Raw genomic sequence first — 26,862 nt, 5'->3', positions numbered from 1 at the left:
TTCTAATGATGGCATGACATGTATCTGGCTGTTTAAATGTGAATACTGTGCATCTTCTGATCAGCTTCAGTGTAGCAAACCAAAACAGAGCTCTCCACCTTATATGTGCATGTGCATTATTCATGAGGCCGTCATACGTATTTAAATCGATGCAGAAACAGCCATAAGTCTTTTTCTTTCTTTCTTTCTTTCTTTCTTTCTTTCTTTCTTTCTTTCTTTCTTTCTTTCTTTCTTTCTTTCTTTCTTTCTTTCTTTCTTTCTTTCTTTCTCTTTCTTCAGACCAGAAAACATCAACCATAGCTTCCACCTTCTTTAAATACGGTTCCCAGAGAAGATCATCTACCCTCTTACTGAGAAGGAAATGGTTTCTACTAAATTAATCATAGCTCATTATAAACTAATTGCTTCCCAGAAACCTTAACACAGGAAGAAGACATCACCTTTCCTCAGCCCATCTTATTTTACTGCATTACAGTGTTATTAAGGCTCTCTGACAATCCCATCATAGTTAAAAGACAAATTGCCCAGGCAGTAAACTGCCTGCACCACTGGCATACGGTTCTGAAATAAAACGTGTTAAACCTCTCCTGATACAGCTATTGAAGATGTATCAGGATCATCCTGGGGTTTTAATTATACCTTGCACACAGGAAGAGAATAAAGTTTTAATGAAGTTAGCAGATTGCATGTGGGCTACCATATCTTCCATCAAGGCTTAATTTCACCTAAAGGTTTCAAGGCTTTTAGCAGAATTGGAAAAAAGCCATCACCTCACCTCCTGTTATTTCAGACACGAAGGCTACCTTAAGATCAGGTAGCACCCGGCATCACACAATATGGCTGCCCGGGGAGAACATGCTTTCCAGTATTTAGATCCATTTTTATCTCTTTTTTTTACTTCATTTGTTGCAATGTACTTTAATCAATACATTCTATCACATTTAAACTTCAAAGTTAAGTTCTACAAACAAAATGCACATGAGGAAGTGAGGTCATGCTAGTGATCTGGTATTCTGGTGAAAACTGGTGTGTAGGGTGATACTACACCATGCTGACTTACAGAATATCTCCATCTCATCACAAAATGTCTTGGGATTTTTATGATTTAACTTGAATGTTTCTACAAGAATGTACTCAGCAAAGACGACCCAAAATAAATAAATAACTTTGCATGCCTTTTGTTTTCAAACAGCATTGTATTTCAAAAGTACTTTAAGAAACTGTCTCCTGAGGATAGTTTCTCCTGTTGCTTTACCAACAGACTAAGTACTCAATTAAAATGATTCTTCAACTGAAAATCGAGGCATGTTTACATTAGGGAACACACATAAAATATTGCTGGAAACACTATTAATAAAATCTTAATGAGCCGCTCATGGATCTGAGGTTTTGAGAAATGTTATTAGACAACCCACACTGGGTTGTGTTGCTTGACTCTCTGAGACTGTTTGAGTAGATCATAGATTATTCTGACCATCCTTACTTTAACCTGGACACTGAAAGCATAGTCCCTGCTTAGTCCTGCTAAGTGAAGCAACGCATCATTATTCTTTGTGGGTGCTTTGTAATGGCTCTTTATGGTTCTCCTGTTCAGCCATCAGTCCTTGCTCATTGATAATGAATTCACACCTGGGAGTTCCCATGTTGTACTCGTACAACTCCAGTCCACAAAAAGCTAGTTTCACATCGAATGGTTATAGAAAATAAATGTGTCCTCTCCATTGACCCCCAGGGTTGGACTTAAAATAATATGCAGACAGCAGAGTGACTAGTATATGCTAAGTACAGGAGTATACGTGCTTCTCTTTTCTCATCTTTTGAAATCATCATGCGCTACTTGTGTCAGGAGTAATTACATTAAGCCCGGGTCATGCTGAGTGGGGATGGATGGGCCGGAAGGGGGAAAAAATCATGAATATAAATGAACGCTTAATTTGCATGCATACTATATACATGCTTGTTGGTTCATCTGTTTCGTCAGTTAAGCGGGTTTTGCCTGTAGTGTCGTTTCAACAGCCGGCCCTGGGTAGTATGCTCAACAGCTGTCTGCCCCCCACCCCTCAGGCAGAGGGAATGAAACAGAAGCAGAGAAATTTGCTGCCACTTGAAACTTCATTAAGCCCCAGTGAGGAGGTGCAAAGGCCTCCAGCACTCAGAGCATCCCTCACGCCTCCAGCCCCAGCCCCGTGTGACATATTGTGACCAGGCTACGTGGAAAGGAAAGGGATTCAGTTACGCTTCTCGCATTTCTTCTTCTGCAGAAACGAGGAACAGGAGGGGGCTGCGGTGTATTACAGAGAGCAAACAAAAGTCTCACCGACAGCAACAAATTATTATCATCTGCGAATGATCACCCTTAACACTGTAACAGACCGAAAGACATACACTACATTTGCAAAAGTATGTGGACCCCTTCTAAATAGTGGTTTTGGCTATTTCAGCCACACTCATTGCTAACAGTGCCAGAAAATCAAGCATACAGCCATGAAATATCCATAGACAAACACTGACAGTAGAATGGGTTGTACTGAGCTCAGTGACTTTCAACAAATCATCTGTCCTTGGTTGCAACACTCACTACAGAGCTCCAAACTACCTCTTGAAACAGCATAAAAACTATTTTTCAAGAACTTCATGAAATGGGTTTCCATGGCCAAGCAGTCATACACAAGCCTAAGATCACCGTGCACAATGCCAAGAGTTGGCTGGAGTGGTGTAAAGTGGTGTGGACTCTGGAGCAGTGAAAATGCATTTTCTGGAGTGATGAATCACGCTTCACTATCTGACACTCTGATGGACGAATCTGGGTTTGGGGGTATGCAAAGTGTCAACTGTACTGGGCCGAATAGTGTTTGGTGGAGGAGGAAAAATAAATGGTCTGGGGCTGTTTTTCATGGTTTGGGAAAGGCCTCTTAGTTCCAGTGAAGGGAAATCTTACTGATACAGCATACGATAACATTCTAGAGAATTGTGTGCTTCCAACTGTGTGGCAACAGTTTAGGGAAGGTCCAAGCCAAGGTCCATAAAGAATTCGTTTTCTGAGTCTGGAGGGGAAGAACATGACAGGCAGCACAAAGCCCTGACCTCTACCCTATCAAACATATTGATTTAGAAAGCCGACTGCGAGCCAGGCCTTATGCCCAACAATTATGCCCAACCTCACTACTGGAAGGCCTTCCCAGAAGAGCGGTCTTATGGAATCCCGTTTTTAAATTGTCAAATAAATAAATAAATTAATTCATTCATTCATTCATTCAGCAGCAAATGGGGGTCCAACTCCATATTAATGCCCATGGTTTTGGAATGAAATGTTCAACAAGCACATATGGTACATATGTGTGATGTTCAGGCGTCCACATTTCGAAATGTAGTGCATTGTAGTGCATTACACAAGAAACTAGAACACTCACATATATACACACATACTGAAGAAAGTCAATTAAAACTTTAGCCTTGAGTATGCTGACTCCTCCTGAAAGCCCTAAAAGGAACTTCACTTCAGCTTTACCACTTTACGACGCAGTGTCTGTGAGTAAAGAGAAGCAGCAGCCCAGGGGGACATTCACAAAGACAGGCGCGTCACTGAGGCTAACTGCAAGTGAAGCACTCAGCCACAGTCTTAACATCAACCACTGTGCTAGATTTGAAAAAAAAAACTCTTTGATAGACTTCACCCCACAAGGTCAGAAACAACAAAACTCTCCTCAAAGCTTTCCTCCAGAATTCCAAGCGATACTGAATTCAAAATAATCAGCGGCAAACAGTCTGCTCTCCCCCTTTGTGTAGGTCTTTTGGATTTTCACTGCAAATTGTTTCTTTAGCGGTATTTCAGATTGGAAACAAATTCTCTGTTGTGCAAATGTGATTATCAAAGCTAGCAGAAAACTGTGAATAGCACAGAGCTGTGAAAACGGCAGGAGTGCCACCACACCTCCAGCTCCCTGCCCTTACAGGACAGGATGCGGCTTTTGTTTCTTCAGAGGCACCTGACGTACTTGAATCAACAGAGGAAGGCACGCTCTGGCAACAGAGCTATGATGCACAGCCAGGGTTTGTAGTGACTCAGATTAAGGGACAAAAGGAAGTCAGAACAAGCACCTCTCACACTGTGACATCTTTTCTCACTGCTTATATTAAGCCTAGACTTACTGCTGCATAATGTATCCATCTTAAACCAAACAGTTTAATCAATGCCAAGACTGAATAGAACAACTAGAAAAGACTATACCTACTGTAACTGCCCGTTTTCCACAGAGAAAACCACATTATACTTCCCAGGCCCAAACCCAACATTTGCCACCACTAGCAGAGCCAGTATGCAGTGTTTCAATACAACTCTGTGTGTATCCAAAAAAGGCAAAACAGCCCAGTGAAACTCCAATGTAATGCAACCATCAGCAGGGTTTTTCCTGCATAGAGAATTCTGAGGCGACCGCCTTGATCGAATTTAGTGCCACCTCCACAAAATTCTGACGGGTGTCGGCATGAAAAAACAAAAATACAAGTGCTGCACTCAGTGGTTTCTTTAGTGACTGCAATGGCAGCATTACTCCGATGTGGCGCTGTATCCAGTGCTCGAATTGAGTGTGTGGTTGGGGGGGGGGGAGGGGGTGAAAGGAGGGAGGGATTTTTGAGTAGAGACTATTGTAAAAACATATTGTATAAACAAACTTAAATTCCTGGTCAAATCTAGCTACCTAACTAACAGTAACTAGTTTAGAGAAAAAAACATCGACTAACATGACAACTCTGTGCATTTGTAGTTTACACTACAGCAATATCAGGGAGAAATAATACGTTTTACAATAAGTGTGATATCAATGCTGAAACTCTACTGGAGTTAAAGGGCATAGAAGTGGTTTTGCAACTGTGGGGGAACCCTTCAGTTCTAGGGTCCCTCCAGGAATACAAGTTTTGAAAAACAGCACTTAAATTCTCATTTCTGGAGACTTTTGTCAACAGCATTTATTAATCTGCTGTAATGTGCTGTTAAATACTTAAGTAGCTGGCTTACATGCTGTATTATTAGATCTCATTCTGTTTCCATTTAAATACTTGAGCTTCTTTTGCATATTCTGTTAATTGAGGAGCAGGAGACCACTGAGTGAGAGCACTGTATCTACCCGTGTGACTACGCTGCTTTCGACGATTCTGATTGGTCAGCATCTACTGTCCATGCAGATAGAGCTGGATCAGTCAATTTGACTGTGACTGCACAGACAGAATACCAGTGCATGTTAGGTGCGCTCCTGCAGGTGCCCTTGACCAAGGCACTTGCCTCAGAACTGGAGTTGGTCCCCGGGCGCAGCACAAGAGAGGCAGCTTCCCACTGCTCCTAGGTAACTAAGGATGGGTCAAATGCAGAGGACAAATTACCCCACGGGGGTTCAATAAAGTATATCATCTCTTCATCAATAAAAAGAATGCCAAATATTTAGTTCACATATTTATTCCAGCAATAGGTTAAACAAGAAGTGCCACTACGTGCCCCAAAAGGAATGGCTAATTTATTGTTTATATTCTTTATAATTATATTCTTATTATGTATGATCCCTCTAAGCTTGATTTTCCCTTTCTTATTGGGGGTCCCTTGTTTGAGCCCTGGCTTTATCACAATCAGTACAAATGTGCCAGGAGAGGCGCTAGCAAAGAACGGACAGCTACAGCAGCTGTATGCACGGAGTGGATGATCAGATGTTGCTCTGAGCTTGTTGCGTTTGGACTGGTAAATCCTGTTTTATCTTGCACCCAGCTATGTCCAAAATGTTCAGAAAAAGTTTCCTAAATTACATCAAATCTGTTTAATGTTTTTTTAGAGTTAGCGAGGAGGAGCAGGTGAAAAGACAGTCATCATTTGATCATTGCCTGCATTTAAAATGTAAACAAGATGTGGTAAAATTGGTCGTGTGAATACGTGATCATGATTAAAGTACCACCTCTGCCTCATATTGACCCGGGAAAAACCCTGCTTTAGTGCTTAAACAGAATCCATAGTGCAAGCAACCACTGACTCTGGTACGCTCAATGGGTGATTCGATTTTTAGCCAAATCTTGAGATATTTTAATCTTCAACTGTGAAATTTGCCCTGGAAAATGATCCCTCTGGATGAGAAAAGGAGAGTTGTCAACTTAAAGGTGGGAAAACAATGCAGACAAACAGATCTTTAGGGAAATGGTAGGCAAGCAGTGTTTCTCTGAATCCATGTGTGATTTTTCCATGTTGTCAGATGCAGTATTTTTCTGCACTCTCTACAAACGAGGAATGAGCTATTAGCAGCAGCTGCCATCCCTGCTCATGTTCCCTTTGTTGCTTTATCTTGGTTAAACTTCAGCTAAAATATTAATTGAATACAGCAGTATCTGCGCACACAAACACCTGCACGGTTAACAGTGCCGTTTAGCTCTCAAATGCGCTCAAGGCGTGACTGTGACGACTCAAAGCCACTTGTGAACTCCAGCTTGCTTTGCAAGAATCACAACAGCTGGAAAAAAAATGTTAAAGTGAAAAATAATAAATCCAAACATGCCATTCTACCATAAAACAGCGAGGCAAACAAATCACGGCACTACCTTCGATAAACATTTTAAGACTCGGCTGTACAGTGACGGAGTGTAGCACAGTGGGTAAGGAACTGGGCTTGTAACCAAAAGGTCGCAGGTTCGATTCCCGGGTAGGACACTGCCGTTGTACCCTTGAGCAAGGTACTTAACTGAAATTGCTTCAGTATATATCCAGCTGTATAAATGGATACAATGTAAAAATGCTATGTAAAAGTTGTGTAAGTCGCTCTGGATAAGAGCGTCTGCTAAATGCCTGTAATGTAATGTACAGTACTTATTGTGTTTTAATATGTTAACTGCGGAGTGCTGCCATAGCTGTTATCTGTCTTATTTCAGTCCCTTGTACACAATGCAGAGCACACTACCTTCAGCAAGAGGATTTCAATGGCTGTGCTTCACACGTGTTTGGTTCTGATCACACTCGTTTCATTTGTGTTCAGTGGTGTTTTACAGAAAGAGGATGGACTCTTCATAAGGACTTCCAAATGCGTGCACACACACTCACACACACACACGCACATGCACACACACACTCACACACACACACACACACACACACACATAGACAGACAAATGCACACACACACATATACACAGGCACACGCACATGGACGCACACACACACATATACACAGACACACGCACACGGACGCACACACACACACACACATAACAAGACTCACATCTGTCCCGTACTCACATCTGAATTGAAGCGGAGCTGGCAGATGTTGCAGGAGATAACTTGCTTTTTCTTTGGAGGGATGGAGACTCCAAACGTGTGGTTGATCACAGCTTTCTGCACAGGGTCCATCTGAAAGAGAAGTGTCAGAAACACGCTCAGTTCCAGACGGAGTGCCGTCTGCAGTGCGGCGCATTGCCGTTATGCATTACCCTGGATGCGGCTGGCTCTCACAACACCTGCGGGAGTAACAGGCAGCATGCTGGCCTTCCCTGAAAAAACGGGTCAGATCTGGACAAACTGCAGCTAAGCCAAGGATTAGCAGAAAATAAGCAATTCTGTTAGCAAAACAACAGACAACTAAGTGGTCTGATTATACACAAGAGGGAACAAGTAGACCGTGCATCTCAGTTGTGTTTTCTGTGCAGCTGAGATCAATTTCAAGTGCTGGGATGTATCAGAAGGATAAGTAACCACAGAAACAAAACTACTTGGACGAAACACAATTGTGTATGTGTGTGTGTGTGTCTGTGTGGGGGGAACACACTGTATTTTACACTGCAATACTTTTACAGAAGGAAAGCATTTGTAAACGCCAAACTTAAACGCAGAGGACAAACGTCAAGGGAAATTCATCATGACGAAGGATGAAGAGTCACTCACAGCAGAGAATGATTTTAATGTGCCTAAAAGGTACTGAAGTGTGTTCCAGCATTCATGCATTTTTCAGCACAGCAGGGCTTTAGTGGCCTTCTGAGAGTCACCTAAAACATCACAAAATGACTGCGGGTTGCGGGCTGAAAATGCAACACGTTGCCCAGCGCTGCCAAATTGAACACGTCTGACCTCTGTGCACCGAATGTTCGCGCGCGTATACACTCTCAACGCCCGCTTTCCCTTCACTTACATAAAAATGCTGCAAAATCCACAAACGACAAAACGGCAAGCGAACGATAAACAACAGACGCATTCTCCTCGCATCGCAAAGGAAGGAGACGGAAACAATGACGGTGGAGCGGAATACCTGGAGCGAGTGAAGGATCTCCATAACGGCTCGAATTCTGGCGGACAGTGTCCTGTGCGATGAAGGAGCCGAGCGCGCTTTGGCCGAGCAATAGAGATCCGAACGGCGCAACAGCACCAGGGTACACGCTCTCTCTCTCTCTCTCTCTCTCTCTCTCTCTCTCTCTCTCTCTCTCTCTCTCCCCACGCAGACACTCACACAGTCCGCCTGCCGATCTCTCAGGGCCACTCGTTCTTGATTAGCCCGGAATGGCTGATGAGCTTTTGTAAACAGGAGAGCAGCAGGGTGTTGTTTGTACACGGCAAGAATCAGGAACCAAATCCATTAAAAATGTATACCTTATTACTCACAGTCTGGATGGATTACTTACGAGTGGGCGGGCAGCGCTTGGCCTTCCTTTAACTAATAAGGGCGCCCTTCATTTCAGGATAACCGGCCTTTTCATCTGCTGTATATCTCTGCCCACAGCAGCTACTTTGAAGACATTCAATTTGATTAAGAGACGGCTCAGAAGACACAGGGAAAAAAGACAGATGGCCTTTTGAGGCCACTAATGCAGCACTTCATTTCATTGTGAAATGATATTGAGCGGCCAATAATTGCACTCTGGATGAAAGGGGACGGACACTCGAACGAAATCGCATTACCAACATTGTGGCGAAAGGGCCTGTCACTGCCGTAGAACTCACCGGCGGGACCCCCACTTTAGTCTTCGACTAACATGCCTTTTACGCTTACAAGGAGCCGGAAATCGCAGGACTGTGACGATTTCTTTCTGAAGTAATTACATTTGTTTTGTTGGATTATTTTGTATATTTGTTCAGGCATTCCATGTAAATGCCTTGAAGACTGACATGTTTTTGTCACATGCGCCCGGTTAATGACATTTCATATTTAAGTAGTGCAGTAGAGTGAGGCGTCACCCTCACTAGGTAATGGCTGTCACTTACACAGCTCCTGTCATTCACAGCCTGTCACTTCCCAATAAACCCAAATATAGTCTTGAATTCTTGCCTCTTCAGCTTGGCCTGGGGAGTCCAATTAACAAGTGAACAGAATTAATAAGTAAATAAGAGCATAAATAAAGGATTCAAGAAACCGAAAACCCCAGAAGGAGTCTCTGTTTTTGATGAGACTGGGTTTGTTGGGCTGTTGGCTGAAGGTGAACGGCAAGCAGCATCTAGATAGCATGCAGAAGTGATGCATGCTCTGAGTTGGGGATGAAGACATACAGAGAAAAAGGGGACATTAAATGTGCAGCGGCCTCAACTCTGCAGAGGGAGTAACAGTAATATAATAGCATGAGGCTGCCAGTCTTAACGGTGTAATTTACAGGCACATTGTGCCCATTGGTGTGACATTAAAATTAGTGCTGGACATAAAGGAGGTATCTACTTCTGTTGGCAACAAAAGTCAACTAACAGCACCTAATGGCAGGGCAGCGAGTTCAGTAAGCCTCAGTAAGCAGGTATAATAAACCATAGAATCCATGCTGTTTTTTGCTGGGGAAAAATGTGAAAACACTAAAGGAAGGTGTCAGGCTACATGCGTTCCTTGAGAAAACACCACATCATCACAATGTTCCTGAAGGAGAGTTTCAGTGTTGCTTGCTAGACAGCTGTTCGCAATCCAAACAGAAGCTGAACTAAAACACTTTACATATTTAGGAAATAATTAAATTAGGTAGAACAGCAGGGAAAGCAACATTAAATCTGAAATCAAATGTCAAATGTTTTATACGTAGCTCCATTACTAAGCTGGCTGCATTCTGCAGCCTAGTACTGTAAATGATTTCTAGTGCAGTCACGTAAGCAGGTTTCAACTGACAGACATCAACGTTGCACCACACAAGCCATATCTTGTAGAAATAAAATAAAGTTAAAATATCTATAAAGATTGTAAGCATTTATTAATTTATTTTTGTGGAATTTGTTAGTTTTTGACAAAAAACGTTTTTTGACAGAAAATAATCTAACCACAGCATTATCATCTATTATATCTGTGCATAAAATGTACATTTTTAATTTGATGAAGGTTGGGATTTTTCTGTGTGGGGGCCTTATTCATTACTGTATGCAAAAATGTTGATAAATTCACTGTCAAGAAACTTGACTGTGATAATTATGAAAATTCACCAGTTGAGTTCCATTGGTGACTGCGGTGTCGGTTCAGCCAGAGGAGTCGCTCTTGCACTGTGGCCAAGTACATGTGAATCCTGGCCAAAGTCAGCACTAGGAAGGTTTCCATTCGAGCCGATCACCGTGGAATGAGTGACAGCACCATGAAAAGGTGTTTCACCAGACTGCTTCTCTTTTTCTGCTAGTTTGATATAAATGTCCATAACTTTTTTCTTACCCCTTTCCTACTTCTGTATTCCTTCAGTCTACACCACTCGATTTTACTAAAAAACATCACAATTGGATTTATGCTGTAATAGATGAGTGGTGCTTAACATTGATTATGATTACTTATTTCATAGCTGGAGCTTTAAAAAAGACGCAAAAGACAAGTGATGGTGTATCGCTTTTGTATATTATACAAAAGGGAAATGATTAGCTTTTTATAACAGTAGGGTCACTCCAGGAAAAATGTACATATGTAATCCAGACAGAATTGATGGCACGGATGCACATCCATCCAATTTTTACAACTGGGTTAAATGTAAATTGGTTGCAAAATCTTGCATTTCAACTCACCTCTTAGCAATATCCACCCCCACCCCCACTCCCCTGAACTACGACTTTACACACGACACCAGATCATTGCGTTTCAAATGTACTGTATGTCCATAAACACCTAGCTAAACTAATCACATTTCTCTCTGCATTCATGAGGAAATCATATCATTTTTTGCACAATGTATTGCTCACCCCCAAAAACTAATCAGACACATAAATTCATCATTTCCAGTAATTTAATGATAACTCTGCTGCCCCAAGGCCAGAGAGCAGTACATATTAATTTGATATTTTAAAAATTGCTGAGACAGATTTTGCTGATGCTCTGTTCACTCATATTGAAAGTTGATTATTAGCAGTGATATTTGATCCCTGCTGGCTTATAGACTGCTGAGTAAACATGTATTAGCAGTTGATGCTTTTTGCTGTTGAATCTTTACATGCTACGAAGGATTCTAGAGCCTGTTAATCCCTTGAGTACTAATGAAAGCTTGGCTAGATTGGGTTACACTGTACTAAGATAGAACTTGTTTATTCTCTTTGCTTAAGAATAAGAAGCACAAATTATATGAACACCAAATTGTGGTAAAAGATGCATCCCAGGGACCCTCTGACTCCTGCCAGGATAAGACAAGAAGAGCTCCTCATGAACAAATGTGTGCAATGCTTTTCTAAAAGAAGACTGACAGCAGTGAAGTGCACAATTAACAACTGTCAACAGACTGAAAAGCTGCAAATGCACAACACATCCGTTTCTACACAGAAAGGAAGCTCCAGCACTGGAGGAGTTGAGGCTATTAAAAGACAAATCTCAAAATAATATACAGTAAAGCTGCAAGCAGCAATGAAGGGGGCAAAGCAAAAGGGGCAAAAAAGTATCTGCAATAGTTTGCAAATTTTTTAAATTTTTGTTACTGTATGGGAACTTTAATGGTTTCATGTCATAATCAAAAACATATCAAGTATTTTTTCAAGATGTGCGACCTTTGCGTATATAACCTATTAGGGATAAAATCACCAAATATTTAATGGTTGATAAAATGTATAATAATGGTGGCTACAAAACAGGTTGCACAACACTGACACTACTGAGACTTTGAGAAAAGGTTGGCCATTTCCAAAAATAGTAAAAGGAGGGAAAAACACCAGTGTGCCTGTGGTGCTCAGCCCCCTAATAGAATCTAAAGGGAAAAAAAACAGCAGGCTGCCATCACACCAGTGGCTCTTGGCTTACAGTATGTAATTTCTTCTGACAGTTTTGGACAAAAAATGGCTAACAATGGTTAACAAGAACAGACAAAACACACCAAGTAGGGCTGCTGTCATTGCAATATAAATTTCCATAATAAACACATCGCAAACAGAGTTGCGATATCATAATTATTAATACTAGCCATGTCAACCTCACTCTGCAATGCAAGTTTTTTTTCAATGTACTACAATCAGTAAAGCCTAATTTATGCTTTGTCTCTCGACACTTGTGGAAGTCATTGGCCAACATCCTAAAATATTTCTTATATTTGTTATTTCTTACATCCTTAAATATGTCTTCATCCAGCATTTTCCCACATCTGCTTAACTAGAATATATTCTCCCTGTTTTTCTTTCCATTTCTGTAGGCAGGACAGACAGACCACCTTCTTTTTTCCATTCACGTCATTAAAAAAAATGATTTCAAATATCTTCCTACTCTATAAATTCAATATAATTATCTGTGCTATTCTCAGCATTTGGCATCTCATTACCATAGAGAGGGACAATGGAACCCACTAACCTATTAAAGAAGTCCAATAAACGGTACCAGGGAAATCCCCGCAAGAACGTATTTTTCCCAAGTTGCTGTCCCAGAAATGTATGATGAATGTTGGAGATCTATAGAATTAGTACTGAACCAAATGGAATTCTTTGCTACTGTACTACAACAAATCTTTGTAGTAATTTGTTTAAAGAGGGAATGCACTGATGCTATTTTTTTTAACAAAAAAACAAAATAAGATAGCACTGATATGTATGATTATTCAATGAATCCTAAAAAAATTACATTTTTTAATGTTATTGCACAGCAGACATAGGCTTTTCATTTCCAGGGACTTGTGGCACAGTAACATGGTATCTGCATGACAGACAGACAGATAGATAATTAATCATATTTATAAATATGTTTTGTATAAATAATAATTTTACATATTTTAATATTACACGTATATATTTTCCACTATAAATATTTGTCTTATTGCATTTTATATCGTCATCACAATATCCAACCTGTTAATCGCACATTGCACATTTGGCCCATACTGTATGCATCCCTAACATCAAGCTTTGTGAATTGTTGTCGATCCCTGTTGGTTTTACTGCCATTTGTGGTCAACACCGTCACCATTTGTGACGTATAAGCATTTTCGTAAAAAGCTACACCCGTTGAAGGTTCATTGATCTGTGGCCATGAAGGTTCATTGACCTGTGGCAATGTTCTTTGGTGATGGAAATTTTCTGAGTATAGTTTTAAAAGAGGAGTCTCTTTTGAACAAATGAGTGAAATCTGCATGCCAATATGTCAAACATTCACGGAGATGTTTAAACATTCAGTGAAAAATTCAAAATGACAGAATATCCAAAATGGAGCAGTTCATAAGTCCTTAGGAAAACTTGTTTTTTGTGAGTAGTAGTCATTTCTCAAACATTGTGAAATTTTGTAATGTCAAATGGGTCAGGAGTTTTGTGTTGCTGTTCAGTTAGTATTTCAAAGAGTCTGTTACACTACACTATATGTATAGCCATATATATATATATATATATATATATATATATATATATATTAGGGCTGATAACGCAAATTCGTTTTAACACCACTAATTTTTTAACGCGCGTTAACGCACGTTCTGTTATGAACGTTTGCTCGACCCTTATGCTGCGTTCAAGACAACCCAGAACTAGTAAAAAAACGAGGTGCGACTTGTGAAAAAAGAAACTGAACGATCGTAGAACTCGGAATTATAGGTCGGAAATTCGAGCATCATTTCTGAGCTCCGACTTTTCCGACTTCCAGATTGGTGACGTCACATTAAGATAAATGGCGGCATTTGTAGTTTGTGGTAAGAAAGAAAATTGGTGTATTTAGGCTTTTCATGCATTTTCATTTGGGTGTGTGATTATGTGATATGCCTTAGTATCGTTTATGTTTCCCATTCATTATTGCGATATATATTAAATTAAAACAATATCCATCAGCAACTTTTTTCGCTAGCCAGCTTAGCTAGAAAACGTTATTTTGCCCAGAAATAAATGCTGCAAATGATATAACGAAATACCTGACAGTGATACCATATTTACATTTCTGTACTACTGCAGCCTAACTAGTTTCACGGCTTCACTCTATTTACTCATTTAATATACTCCTTAGCAATAAAATAAAGCAGCGTTTTCTGTGGGAATCCATGTTTTCCCCTGCGTGAACGCAGTTTTTCAGTGTCTGGGCATATCGTTCAGAAGAAGGGAGCTGCCCTGTCCTCCGACAATGTAAACAGGCTTGTCTGTTTAACCCTCCTGTTATGTTGTGGGTCAAATTGACCCTTTTTAAAGTTTGAAAATCTAGGAAAAATACTTAAAATTATTTTTTCAGTATGAAACTTCTTCTACTGGCCTTAATTAGTGTAATCAACATTCTAAATGAAAATGGTTCATTTCATGTATTTGCAAACCCCCCCTGTATGTTTATATCACCCGGGAACATTTTTGCTGTACCTAAAAAATGAACAGAACAGGAGGGTTAAGCAACTGGCTCTGTGTAAAGAAATAGAAGTAGCCTAACTGTTGTATCCAAAGAAATGGACGTAGGTTATAGCTTAACTGCAATATCCTAGTTCGAGTCCTAGTTCTGTATTATACTCCCTTTCCACTGTTTCCTGCTCACTTTATTTATTGTTTGTTTTATTTTGTATCATCCTGTTTTGATCCCATATAGTAGAAGGGGATGTTTTTGTGAGCTTTTATTTTCCCCATGTGAGGTTGGACACAATTACGTTTTGTGATTTACTTTAGAAGTGCGAGGGATCCAGGGAATGATCTTTGAGTAATGGAAAATTTAGCTGACCAATGTACCTGTTGTACAATGTGTCTGTTGTTGCGATGCATTGAGGTACATTATTTTGTGTTAATGCTTTAAAAAAAAAAAACGGGATGTTTTAGTGAACCTTTATAAGCGTAAAGTTGGACACACTACATTGTGTGACTACTCATATTGCTAAGTAATGTTAAATTTAGCAGGTCAATACGCCCATCTGTTGTTGCCTGTTAGGCTTGAGTTTGCCATGTTATAATCTGAGCATATTTTGTTATGCTAAATGCAGTACCTTTGAGGGTTTCTGGACAATATTTGTCATTGTTTTGGGTTGTTAATTGATTTCCAATAATAAATAAACATACAATTGCATAAAGCAAGCATATTTGTCCACTCCCATGTTGATAAGAGTATTAAACACTTGAAAAATATGCCTTTAAGCTACATTTTGAACAGATAAACAATGTACGATTAATCGCGATTACCTATGAAAAATCATGCGATTAATCGCGATTAAATACATATATATATATATATATATATATATATACATTTCTTTTATTTTACATATTACAGCAACACTACATTTCCAAAAGTATTTGGACACCTGAACATCCCACCCATATGTACTTGTTGAACATCTCATTCCAAAACCATGGGCATTAATATGGAGTTGGACCCCCCCCTTGCTGCTGTAACAGCCTCCACTGCTGGGAAGTCTTTGCAGTGGACCATGGATGTGGGGATTCACTTCCAATCAGCCAGAAGAGCATTAGTGAGGTTGGGCACTGATGTTGGGCTTAAGGCCTGGCTCGCAGTTGGCATTCCAATTCATCCCAAATGTGTTTGATGGGATAGAGGTCAGGGCTCTGTGCAGGCCAGTCAAGCTCTTCCCCACAAAAAAATCAGCAAACCATTTCTTTATGGACCTCACTTTGTGCATTGTCAAGCTGAAACAGGAAGGGTCTTCCTCAAACTGTTGCCACAAAGTTGTAAGTGCACAATTCTGTAGAATGTCATTGCATGCTGTAGCATTAAGATTTCCCTTCACTAAAACTAAGGGGCCTGGCCCAAACCATGAAAAACAGACCATTATTCTTCCTCCACTAAACTTTACAGTTGGCACTATTCGGGCAAGTACAGTTGGTGCTATGCATTCAGCCAAACCCAGATTCGTCCGTCAGACTGCCAGACAGTGAAGCATGATTCATCACTCCAGAGAATGCATTTCCACTGCTCCAGAGGCCAATGGCGGTGTGCCTTACAACACTCCAGACTCTTGGCATTGCGCACGGTGATCTTAGGCTTGTGTACGGCTGCTTGGCCATGGAAACCCATTTCATTAAGCTCTTGACAAAAAGTTCTTATGCTGTTTCGAGAAGTCGTTTGGAGCTCTGTTGTGAGTGTTGCAACTGCGGACAGTTGATTTTTACACGCTACACGCTTCAGCACTCGCCGGTCCCCTTCTGTGAGCTTGTGTGGCGTACCGCCCCACGGCTGAGCTGGTGTTGCTCCTGTTTCCACTTCACAATACAGCACTAACAGTTGACTGAAGCAGCTCAAGCAGGGCAGCAATTTGAACTGACTTGTTGGAAAGGTGGCATCATATGACAGTGCCATGTTGAAAGTCACTGAGCTCTTCAGTACCACCCATTGTAATGCCAATGCTTGCCAATGGAGATTTCATGGTTGTATGATATTGATTTTATGCACCTGTTTGCAATGGGTGTGGCTGAAATACCCGAAACCACTAATTAGAAGGGGTGTCCACATACCTTTGGAAATTTAGTGTTTATTACAGTTACATTTACACTTCTTACTGGTCTTTATAAACCTGCCCTGCTTGTTGACTCTTAATTCCTGTTCATTTAATAGCCATGTTTTCCAGAAATGGTGGAATACAAATGAAAACCAGAACAATTACAATAGGGTTCCAGCAGCTTTGTTGCTTGGACCCCTAATAAGCCCTCTAGAGGCTCATTACATTTTCAAATGTTGGGAGGAGGTGAGACGATTTCATCCAGCCAGATTTACTCAGAGAATCAGCACCTCCAGTCTCGATGCCACTAATGTGTTTATAACGTATTTGTACTTCTGTTTCTTGAACTACTCAAATCACAATCTAGTGAAAGTCATGATTGTGTTCAAGCTGTACTTCCAAGGTGGTTGTTAATTGGCCACCAAACCAAATGAGATATCCACACACACGCAGACACATGCACACAGACGTGTGCACACACACACACACAAATAAGAAATGAAAAAACAAAGACTTCAGCCCTTGAATGCTTATGAGGGCGACAAGCAATCCGGTGTGTAACTCATCGCGTCCAGCTACAGTTAAAAAACAAACAGCAATGAAAATAACCAGGTTAATTTGTGGGAAAATTTGATAGCACCATTAAGGTAAACCTGAATAAAACTGACATTGCTGTCAAGGCTGTGATTAAGGCACTTAATTTTTAATTGACAGCAATTAAACGATTGTAGGTTTTTTTCCCCCTTTGTTCCCAAGGCGAATTGAAGCATGGTACGCTAAGCTGGGCAAACCAGTGTTGACAGGCTGCCGAGTCCTGAGGCGGGGTTTCCACTGACAGCTCTGAAAATCACTGACACGAGCTGCAGCCAGCAGAAAGGCTAACGCTGGAGTGCACCTCCGCACAAGGCACCGTGGGGCGAGGAATGCAGGGCAGTGTGGAGTTAAAAGAGCATGACCCCTGGACTTTCTCTTCATCTCACATACTAGTTCTGATCCACCTACTAGCCACTTTCGCCACGCATTTTGCTTTCAGAAAGATAAAAAAAATAGATTTGTTGGGATTGGTCTTGGAATAAATTTAATGCAGCATTCAGCATGTACAGAGAATCCACGTGACCTTCCCCAACACACACACACACACACACACAATAATTGTAGCTATTCCAAATTGAATTGAAGTTAACAGAAAACCAAATCTTTTTTTTTGCTTTGGTGAAAATAATCATTTTTCAGGTAGCCTGAACCAACAAAGGCACTATAATTCATCCTATTTTTCAGCCTGGATTCATCATCATCGTGGGATGGGATTCGAATCATCAAATCTCATCAAAAAATCATGGTGTTTCAAAAAAGCTGGTGAGGAACATGCTGGAATTTCATGTAGTCATGAATCCCAAATCACTCCAGGATGTGAGCAAGCTGGCTGAATTAAGATGAGAGCAGACGTGCTGAGTTAAATATAGCGCTTACCGTATTGAAATTGGGGAAGAGTCCCACCGGAGACGTAGCATCCACGGGAAAAGGCATAAAAGGTTTCACATCCAGCGTGGACTGCATCATCAGAGATGGAGTTTGCACAGCAGTTGGAAGTGGGTTGCTATGGCATGAACTTCCTGTGAGAGCGAGAGCAAGAGAGAAAGAGAGAGAGAGAGAGAGAGAGAGAGAGAGCAAGAGAGCGAGTGAGAGAGGGAGAGAGAAAGAGTGAGGGAGCGAGAAAGAAAAAGAGGGATGACAACACAATCAAAGCTTTGGAAGCGAGGTATGAAATCAGGAGATGTGAGGGCATATCTAGGGCAGAGTGTGCAAAGTGTCTCTTCATCCCCCACATGAAGCACAACTTTTCCCAGAAGCAGCGCAGAGGCACATCTGACACGTGAATCAAGCAGGTAGACGCAGCAGGCAGACTGTGACTGTGAACGGGAGAAGGAAGCTGGGTGCTGCCAGCCGTCTGCACGATCAGCGGTGGAGCTCAACGTAGGCTGCGGAAGCTAAACGCAGATCTCCGGAGGCCAGCCCCCAGCATTCCGCTCTACCGAGCAGCGTTCGCCAGTTAAATCCTCAAGCTATTTACACAGGGCTCTGGAAGCACCCTAATGTAACCTCTCCATTGCGTTGAGAGAGGAGCACAGGCTTTCGATATCACTGCTGACCATGAATGACATACACTGATACCTCCAGGCTCATCAAAACTCTGGAAAAGAGCCCTATCACCAAAAGCACTTCTTTAAAGAAAAAAAAAGTACTTCAAGGCTGAATGACTACAACGTGATGAATCACGTGCGATGGTTCACATCGGAGGAAAACAACCAGATCTGAAAGAGGAAATTGAGGCAATATGTGAGATTGGATTTTCCTTTCCTTCCCTTGTGATAAGTTATGCGTATGCGAACGGAGAACTGCATCTGAATGATTTAGTGAATTGTGAAGAAATGAGAGGCACCATTAATTCTCTGAAGACAGCACGCAGCTTCCCGAAAGTATCCAAGCTATCAGACGCACATTCATTTCAGGATTTCAAACATTGCTCCTTCCAGCAAGTTTCACAGAAAGACTTCTCTTGCTCAGACACAACGAAGGAACGCAAAACAATATTTCCCTCATTCATTTCATTTTAATTTGATCATCAACGGGGACACTGAGATTTAATTCCACCTCACAAAAGCGAGCAGAAGAGGCGAGACACTGTTTAGTATAAAAACGAACTTTATTATAGTACTGAAAACATGATGTTTCAGCTGCAGCCTTCATCAGAACAAAGGAAACCAGAAGACAGTACAGAAGCACAGCAAATGAATTACGTTCTGCCTGCAACAGACTCTGGTGGTAGTAGATCACCAAATGATCTACTAGCACCTTTGTTCAGGTTGATCACGGTTAAAAGGAAGGCGTTATGTGAAAAGTCAAGTGTGCTAAAAATTGCTCATTGTTTTTAATGACCCTTTCCTCCACCTTACATGGGGCTGGAAGCCTGAAAGGCAGCACACAGCTGGCTACATTACCCTCAAGGCAAGGAGGCTTTCACACAAGACTGTCTTTGTGCTCAAGAGCAAGGTGCCTGAACTCTGTAAGTGCCGACTGCACATAATGCACACTTCTGCAAGTGCTTCATTACCAAGGTTGGACATCTTCAATGAGCCAGGAATAATGGCATAATATGCAAACCCCCATCTTGAAGGAAAGAAGTGAGATGCCAGTTCACCCATGCATTGTAGTTCACTATTTATCGACTATTCTGCAATTTGTGACATTCCCATTGAAAATTCATAAGTGGCCCAAATGGCTACGCTATTACAGTAGTACACTACCCTCAACTATATTAAAAAGATCAGAAAAAATGCATAAGTAGGTAATTATTTCTATATTATTTTGTATGCCAAAAATACACCTTTGACGAATAATTTTCTCAGAATATCAATGCACACAATATTTCGATTTGTAAAGAAGCTTAGAACCATATTCACACCATCCCTTTGAACTGACAACAATATTCAGAGTCATAATTTGTACAGTAGTTGCACGGCTACCCGAAAACAACAAAGAACATGCTGTATTTTGCTTTAATACAGCAACTCAAAGAAATTGAAATGCAAGAAACGCAAATATGTCACATATAAGTGAAAATAGATAAAGATGGGATGCATCTTTATCTCTAAAGAGGAAACAGCTTTCCGTGTAATCAATTACAATTGCCTTCACATGCTTCATTTTGCTCTGTTGCATTTATATAGCTTACAGTAATGATGTATCAGCTCCCATTTACTGTGTTGTATCTGTGGCGAGGCTGGGTAAAAGTGGCCTATCCATCAGTCAACTGGAGGGAGGAGCTTGGTGAAAAGATGGGGGCCACTTTTACCAATGAGCGTCTGTGATGAGAATGACATGCGTTGATGCTGATGGCAGAGTAGAGTCAGGCTGTAACTGCGTGTATATAAGGTACTTTTTGTATCATTTTGCTGTTGTGTTTCGAATTTTTCATTTGAACAGTGAAAAGCCTACTACATTACAGGCATTTAGCAGATGCTCTTATCCAGAGCGACTTACACAACTTTTACATAGCATTTTACATTGTATCCATTTATACAGCTGGATATATACTGAAGCAATTTCGGTTAAGTACCTTGCTCAAGGGTACAACGGCAGTGTCCTTACCCGGGAATCGAACCTGCGACCTTTCGGTTACAAGCCCAATTCCTTACCCACTGTGCTACACTCCGTCCCATCTACTAGCTAATAGCTAGCTGACTATCATAATTAAAAAGATATTTCTTTAATGTGGATTTCCTTGCCTTCATGCGATTGATAATTTTGTATGCCAGCTAATACAGATAGTCTGGCTGGCATGTTTGAGGTGATAAAGAAAAGAAACTGCAGAAATACATTTTCTGCTGCCCCACCAAAACACTATCAATGCTGGTAGAAACTTTTGATTGCCAATGTAATCAAGCAAGCACCACTACAGAAATGACTAGTAATCTCAGCCAATCAGATTTCAGTCCCCAACCCCAGACTGTTTTCACCCTGGGAGAAGAGAGACTGCTAGATATTGAAGCATCAGAGTTTGGTGGTATGGGATTTATCAGTGGTTTAACAGCAAATCATTGTTTTCTTCTGAGTTTATTATTATTATTATTATTATTATTATTATCATCATCATCACCATCATCATCATCATCATCATTATTGCTGTTGTTGTCATCCTCATGTAATTTCCTGTGGGATGGTATATGCCAGACATATTTCGAATTTGGCAAATGTTCAAAAATATGAAGGGTACCACACGTATAATATTTCCACAATAGCCCACATGATGGCGCTATAATTGAAGGTCAAATTTTCACACCCTTTAATTTCAGTAACTCCCACATCCTTTGTCCAATGCAAAGGACACATAATTTCTGGAATAACTGGCTACAAATGGCAAAACCATTTCTCATTAATGGACTGACAGATTGTCATGAAATTGAAAACACATGATCTAGAGCCTAGTATTAGTTCAAAGCAAAAGTTTGCTTATGATTGACAAATGTGGGCATGGCTTATTGCATAATACCTATTTTGTCCATTGCCATCCATTGCAGCCACTGAATATAGAAACTCCATTTAATTGTCAAAATGTTATTGCATGATTATCAAAGACACGAGACCTCACAACATGCACGTAGTTCATGAGTTAGGCTATAAAAAGTAACCTTGGAAAGGTCCACTGCTTTGCTTCATAAAGCCAGTTCTAATACGGTAAACAACTGGACAATGGCTATTTCTTGTATTAAAAATGTTCACTGTAATGCTATCCATTTTTTATATTTGTTTGTTTTTAGAAAATGTATAAACGGTTGTTAACGGAAAAAAAAACAAACAAAAAAAAAACATGCACGGCTGCATTCCCTTCAATTGTATTTCTAACACTGCCTCCGCGGGAGAAGTCGTATTTGTATGCAAACGTATAGAAACTCCATTCAGCTTTCAAAATGCTCAGCATGACAAGGTTACTATTGCTCAAAACAACCAAATGAGTAATAAAATACATGAAAGCTGATGGGACTTCATTCACTTCCATTACATTTAAATTAAATCTAAATCTAATGTAAAATGACAAGGCTTGATGAACCACCCGCATTAGATTATTTCATTCAGATTACACACATTAATAAATCTGTGCAGAGATCAGACTGATGTCTGTGTACTCCTTCAATTGCTTTCATGCTGCAGAAACCAGTCAATTATTATTATTACACAATGCACAAATAACATCAACAGCACTGTTTTCCTATGGACTATTTTAAATAAGCAATTCCTCCAACATGTTAAATCACAGTTTAAACTGTATCCAATGTAACTTTAACCTATAGTTTCTGTGATACCAAAAGCCTGATACATGACAGTGCTCATTTCCCAAATGTACACTGTTATGATTCCATTTTTCAGACACTTCTAAGCATTCCCGCTCCAAACCTAGACTAAACTAAAAACATATATCTCATAACATAAAAAATACAAAATTCAGTGGGCGAGCAACACAAAAGCAACTAAAAAATGGAGTAGCAGCATGTTAGAATAGTGCTGGCATACTTTTAATTTAGGCCAATGAACCTGTCACAGCAATTTAGCAAAAGTGAAAATTTCAACTATTTTTTATTCTTTGTGTTGTCACTTTGTTGTATGTGCACTTGTGTATGTGCACTTGCATAAATGATGCAAATAGAAATTAACTACTATATTTCACTGCTCATTTCCTAAACTTTTTCACCCTCCAAGTAAGTTGCTTTGGATAAGAGTATCTGCTAAATGACTAAATGTGAATAGAATAACCAAACAGAGAGAGTCTGTAAAATTCTTCTAAAGCCATTAACATGTTTAACTAAAAGTCATCACAATACAAAAAAGACTTGAGGACAAAAACCACTCCCTTTCAATCAGTCAGCCTACCTGGAAAGCCCTTAGTAACTTCGTCAGCCGAGCAACAGACAGAACCAAGTCTTCCCAGAATAAATTCTGCTCCTCCGTTCATTAAAATACCATTAAAGTAGCTACTTCACATCAGTAGAAGGTGACCATCACCTGCATTGAGCAAAGTACTTAGCAGAATACTGTGAATACTTTCTTGTCATTGTGTAATATTCAGTGTAAGTTGAAATTTGCAAGGTAAACAGAGTATAATAGATTCTGATTCATCACAGACTGCACTTTGCTCCCACTCAAACTGCACAAGGGTGGAGTACCATTTGGTTAAAACCTTGAAAAGAACGAAACCACCGCCTTGGCTGAATATGTCAGAAGTAGATATCATTTTGCATGTGTGAAGCTGTGGCCGTGTGGGCATTGTTGGCACTGCGCCCTCGTGCCAGCCTTCCTGTACTGTGACCTTAGCGATGGAGTCACCAGGACCGGCTCTCTGTCTGACAGCATGAGCGAACACACCACCACAGAGAGCGCAGTGACCACGCTGACCACAGAGCCACACACATACCTACACACATACCCACACACATAAACACAAACCTACACATGTGCACACACACACACACCTACAGTACACACCCACACTCTCTCTCTCTCACAAACACAACTACGCACACACCCACACACACACAAACCTACACATGCACACATGTACTCACACACACTCACACACCTTCCCTCCCTCCCTCCCCTAACACATTTGTGACATACTCGTACTGACAGGATGGATGGTTAAACACAGAGCACGCGGCGCTTGCTGAGGGCTCTGTGTCTGCACTCGTCAGTGCTGCAAGCTGTGAAGGGGCCGGACCTCCTGTGGCGAGAGCGGCCCTTTGAGCCGCCGTCCCTCCCGTCCGCCGCTGACTCTCGGCTCTGATTGCGGCTGACATGGTCAAATCAAAGCAAGTGCAGCATGAAATTACTCTTTTCCCAAAGGTTAACAAACACTGCCTCCGCGTGAGCAGTCTTATCTGTATGCAAATGTTCCTCAAACAGAGAGCGCGGCTTGGGAATAGCTAGCCATCGGGGTTAAATTTCAAAACTGTAAATTATGCAGACCCTGGTCACTTCATTTTAATTTTACTGAAAGATTCCCCCACAGAAATTTGGCTGTTTAATGTTTGCCCAAATCACTAGGACACACAAAGTTTGAAAGGCAAAATTTAGAAGAAAAAGAAAATGCAATAAAGTGCAAGAGGCAAAATATTTTGGTATCATAAGCGACAGCAATGCTACACAGTAGTGACGGCCAGTTCTCTCACACTCACGGGCAAAAAAGCACAAACAGAATAATCTTTAAAGGCCGTCCTCGACCAACAGGTTATAAATTTTCTCCCTCAGCTGGTATCACTTGGGCATTGCTGAGCAATGGCTTGACCTTCCAGGGTCACTCAAAACCATTCATCATATATAAAAAGAAATGAAGAAGAAGACAAAGAATATCACTCATTGTGAATTTTCAGTGCACTGGTACAGTAATTATAGAAATAGAGGAAATGGTGAGTAAAGCTAGAACAGTACAGAGAAGAGAACAGTAAATAAACTTACTGCACCACGCAGAGCATCAGCCGAGCCAGAGAAAAATGCCTCCTGTCGCACGACTCAAACTTCAAACTCAACATGCAGCATTTATCATTACTGCCAACCTGGGATTCTTTGTTCCACATCAAGTCAACAAAGTTTCACGAATTCCTTCGCAAAACAACATTTGTAAACTTTCAGTAACGGTGATACTTGGAACAGTGCTACTATCTTCGATATCTAGCGTGAACTGGGGAACTGGATTGCGTCGATGAATTAAATTTTCAAAGAGAGGCTAGCCATTATTAAAAGCCCCAGAAGGGCTCCCGGAGGAGGAGCGTGTGGTCAGGGAGCGTCAGGGAAGCCTCCTGCAGGCTGCAGCGCGAGGCAGGGGAGCGCTGGCGGTGCGTCAGTCCTGTTTGCGCAGGGCCGTGGGGAGCGCTGCTTTGGAGCCGCCGCGCGTGGACGGGGACGGAAAAGTGGGCGGCGTGCTGGAAAGCGCCCTCCTGGCCCCGCCTCTGCCACGCCCCCCACCGCCCTCGCCCTCGTGGAGGCAGAGTAGGGAGGTGGTGGGATTCCCCATGGTCTCTAATCCTCCCCACTTGCCCGCGGTGCTGGAGGAAGCAGCCTGTTGCTTCGCTGCTAAAGGCTCAGGTGCACTTTCACTTTAATTTCCATTATTAAACACTCAAGGCTGGAAACCTGTCACTGACACCTGGGGCTAGGGAAAATGTGAAACAGCAGGACAAATACATCCCAGTATTGCACTGCATGTTTATCATGCATCAGCAAGTCACTGCTCCATTTACATACGCATATACATATGCATACATACTGTACACATACACACATATGCATAATGTATCGGATGTGTGCCTGTGTTTCCCCAGTATTACTGTACTGTGCTTCTTATTGCTTAGCTGTTGCTTTTCAAAGTACAATGAAATAATAATAATAATCATATTAACTATATATATATGTATATATATATATATATATATATATATATACTATAACTAACTGCTTTACAAGCTAATTTACAAGCGGACTCACTTTAAAGCAAGCAGCACACATCATTTAAACCCTTGCCTTAAATTCTGCATGACAAACTAAACCACGATAGAACATTTCATTCAAGGAAATCAATCTGATGTCAGACTTGACTATTTCCTGCAGCAAAAGGCCTCAGATGTGTTGGATTAAATGGAGTATGCAGTATCCCCCCAAGGGACAGTGGATTACATCCCTCCTGCAGAGGAGGGCTCCTCCTGCCCCACGTATCTGCGAAACCTTTGACCACGATCACAGAGCACTGGCCTCTCATCTGGGTGCCGTATCTCAACTGTAATCAGATCTGGGCTCCCAGATACGGCACAGCTAAACAGCGTTATTTCCACAGATGCTAACACATGGCGTGCTTGAAGCTGCAGCGATGAAAGCTTAAGGTCATCCAGAGGGAAACATCGAAAGAGGTGACTCACTCGGCCTACATGGGAACATTAACCCAACGGGAGCTAATTTAAGCACAAGGTGTCTTAAAAAAATACCTTCTCCTACACAAGACCATTGCTGAATGGCTGCACGTTTGTGTAAACAAAGGGAATGGCCCAAGACATTGGCAGAATAAGCTTTAGATAAACATACTGTGCTGGGGTTTACCAAGTGGAACAAAATACTGTATCCAAAGGTTAATACATGTCAACTGTGCTGACTATGAATTTACATTACAAAAGCCATCATGGCCAACTGAGAAAATTATAATAATGTAACATATCTCTGCATATTCTAGCCTTTCACAATCAATATTAGATTATTATAATAGAACAAGAGAGCACTATTAGCGATCTGAAAATGAGAATCACTGCATAACGCAAATATAATGTTCTGAATTTAATGCAACTTAAAGCCAGATAAAGGTTTCACAACGGTTTCCTGAGAAGATAATCCATTTCACTTCTCAGATAGAAAAAGTGCTAAACTATGTGCCACATATATCTGAGAGAACCTACGATGACAAGGGGAAAAGAGGAAAACCGAAATTGGATAGCAGCTGGCATATTCCCAGTCTTCACCAAATGGCCTTCAGAAACAGACTGAACTTGGATGCTAATCAAAGGGCGA

General features: G+C 41.0%; 1 protein-coding gene across 2 annotated transcripts in view; it reads right to left on the bottom strand.

Moving 5' to 3' along the window:
- The window catches only part of znf385b (zinc finger protein 385B), a 99,761-nt gene that overhangs the window by 11,340 nt on the left and 61,559 nt on the right, over window positions 1–26,862 (bottom strand). For both annotated transcript variants that reach the window (XM_035411334.1, XM_035411335.1), the window contains 2 exons: window positions 18,232–18,374; window positions 7,262–7,372 (listed from right to left, as the gene is read on the bottom strand). In XM_035411334.1, the coding sequence (XP_035267225.1) occupies window positions 7,262–7,372; window positions 18,232–18,374 (254 nt within the window). The remainder of the gene's footprint in view (window positions 1–7,261; window positions 7,373–18,231; window positions 18,375–26,862) is intronic.

Source organism: Anguilla anguilla, chromosome 3 (assembly GCF_013347855.1).
Source record: "Anguilla anguilla isolate fAngAng1 chromosome 3, fAngAng1.pri, whole genome shotgun sequence".
NCBI classification, from domain to species: domain Eukaryota; kingdom Metazoa; phylum Chordata; class Actinopteri; order Anguilliformes; family Anguillidae; genus Anguilla; species Anguilla anguilla.
The sequence above is the reverse complement of the archived record's forward strand: the minus strand, read 5'-3'. Positions and strand labels throughout refer to the sequence as shown.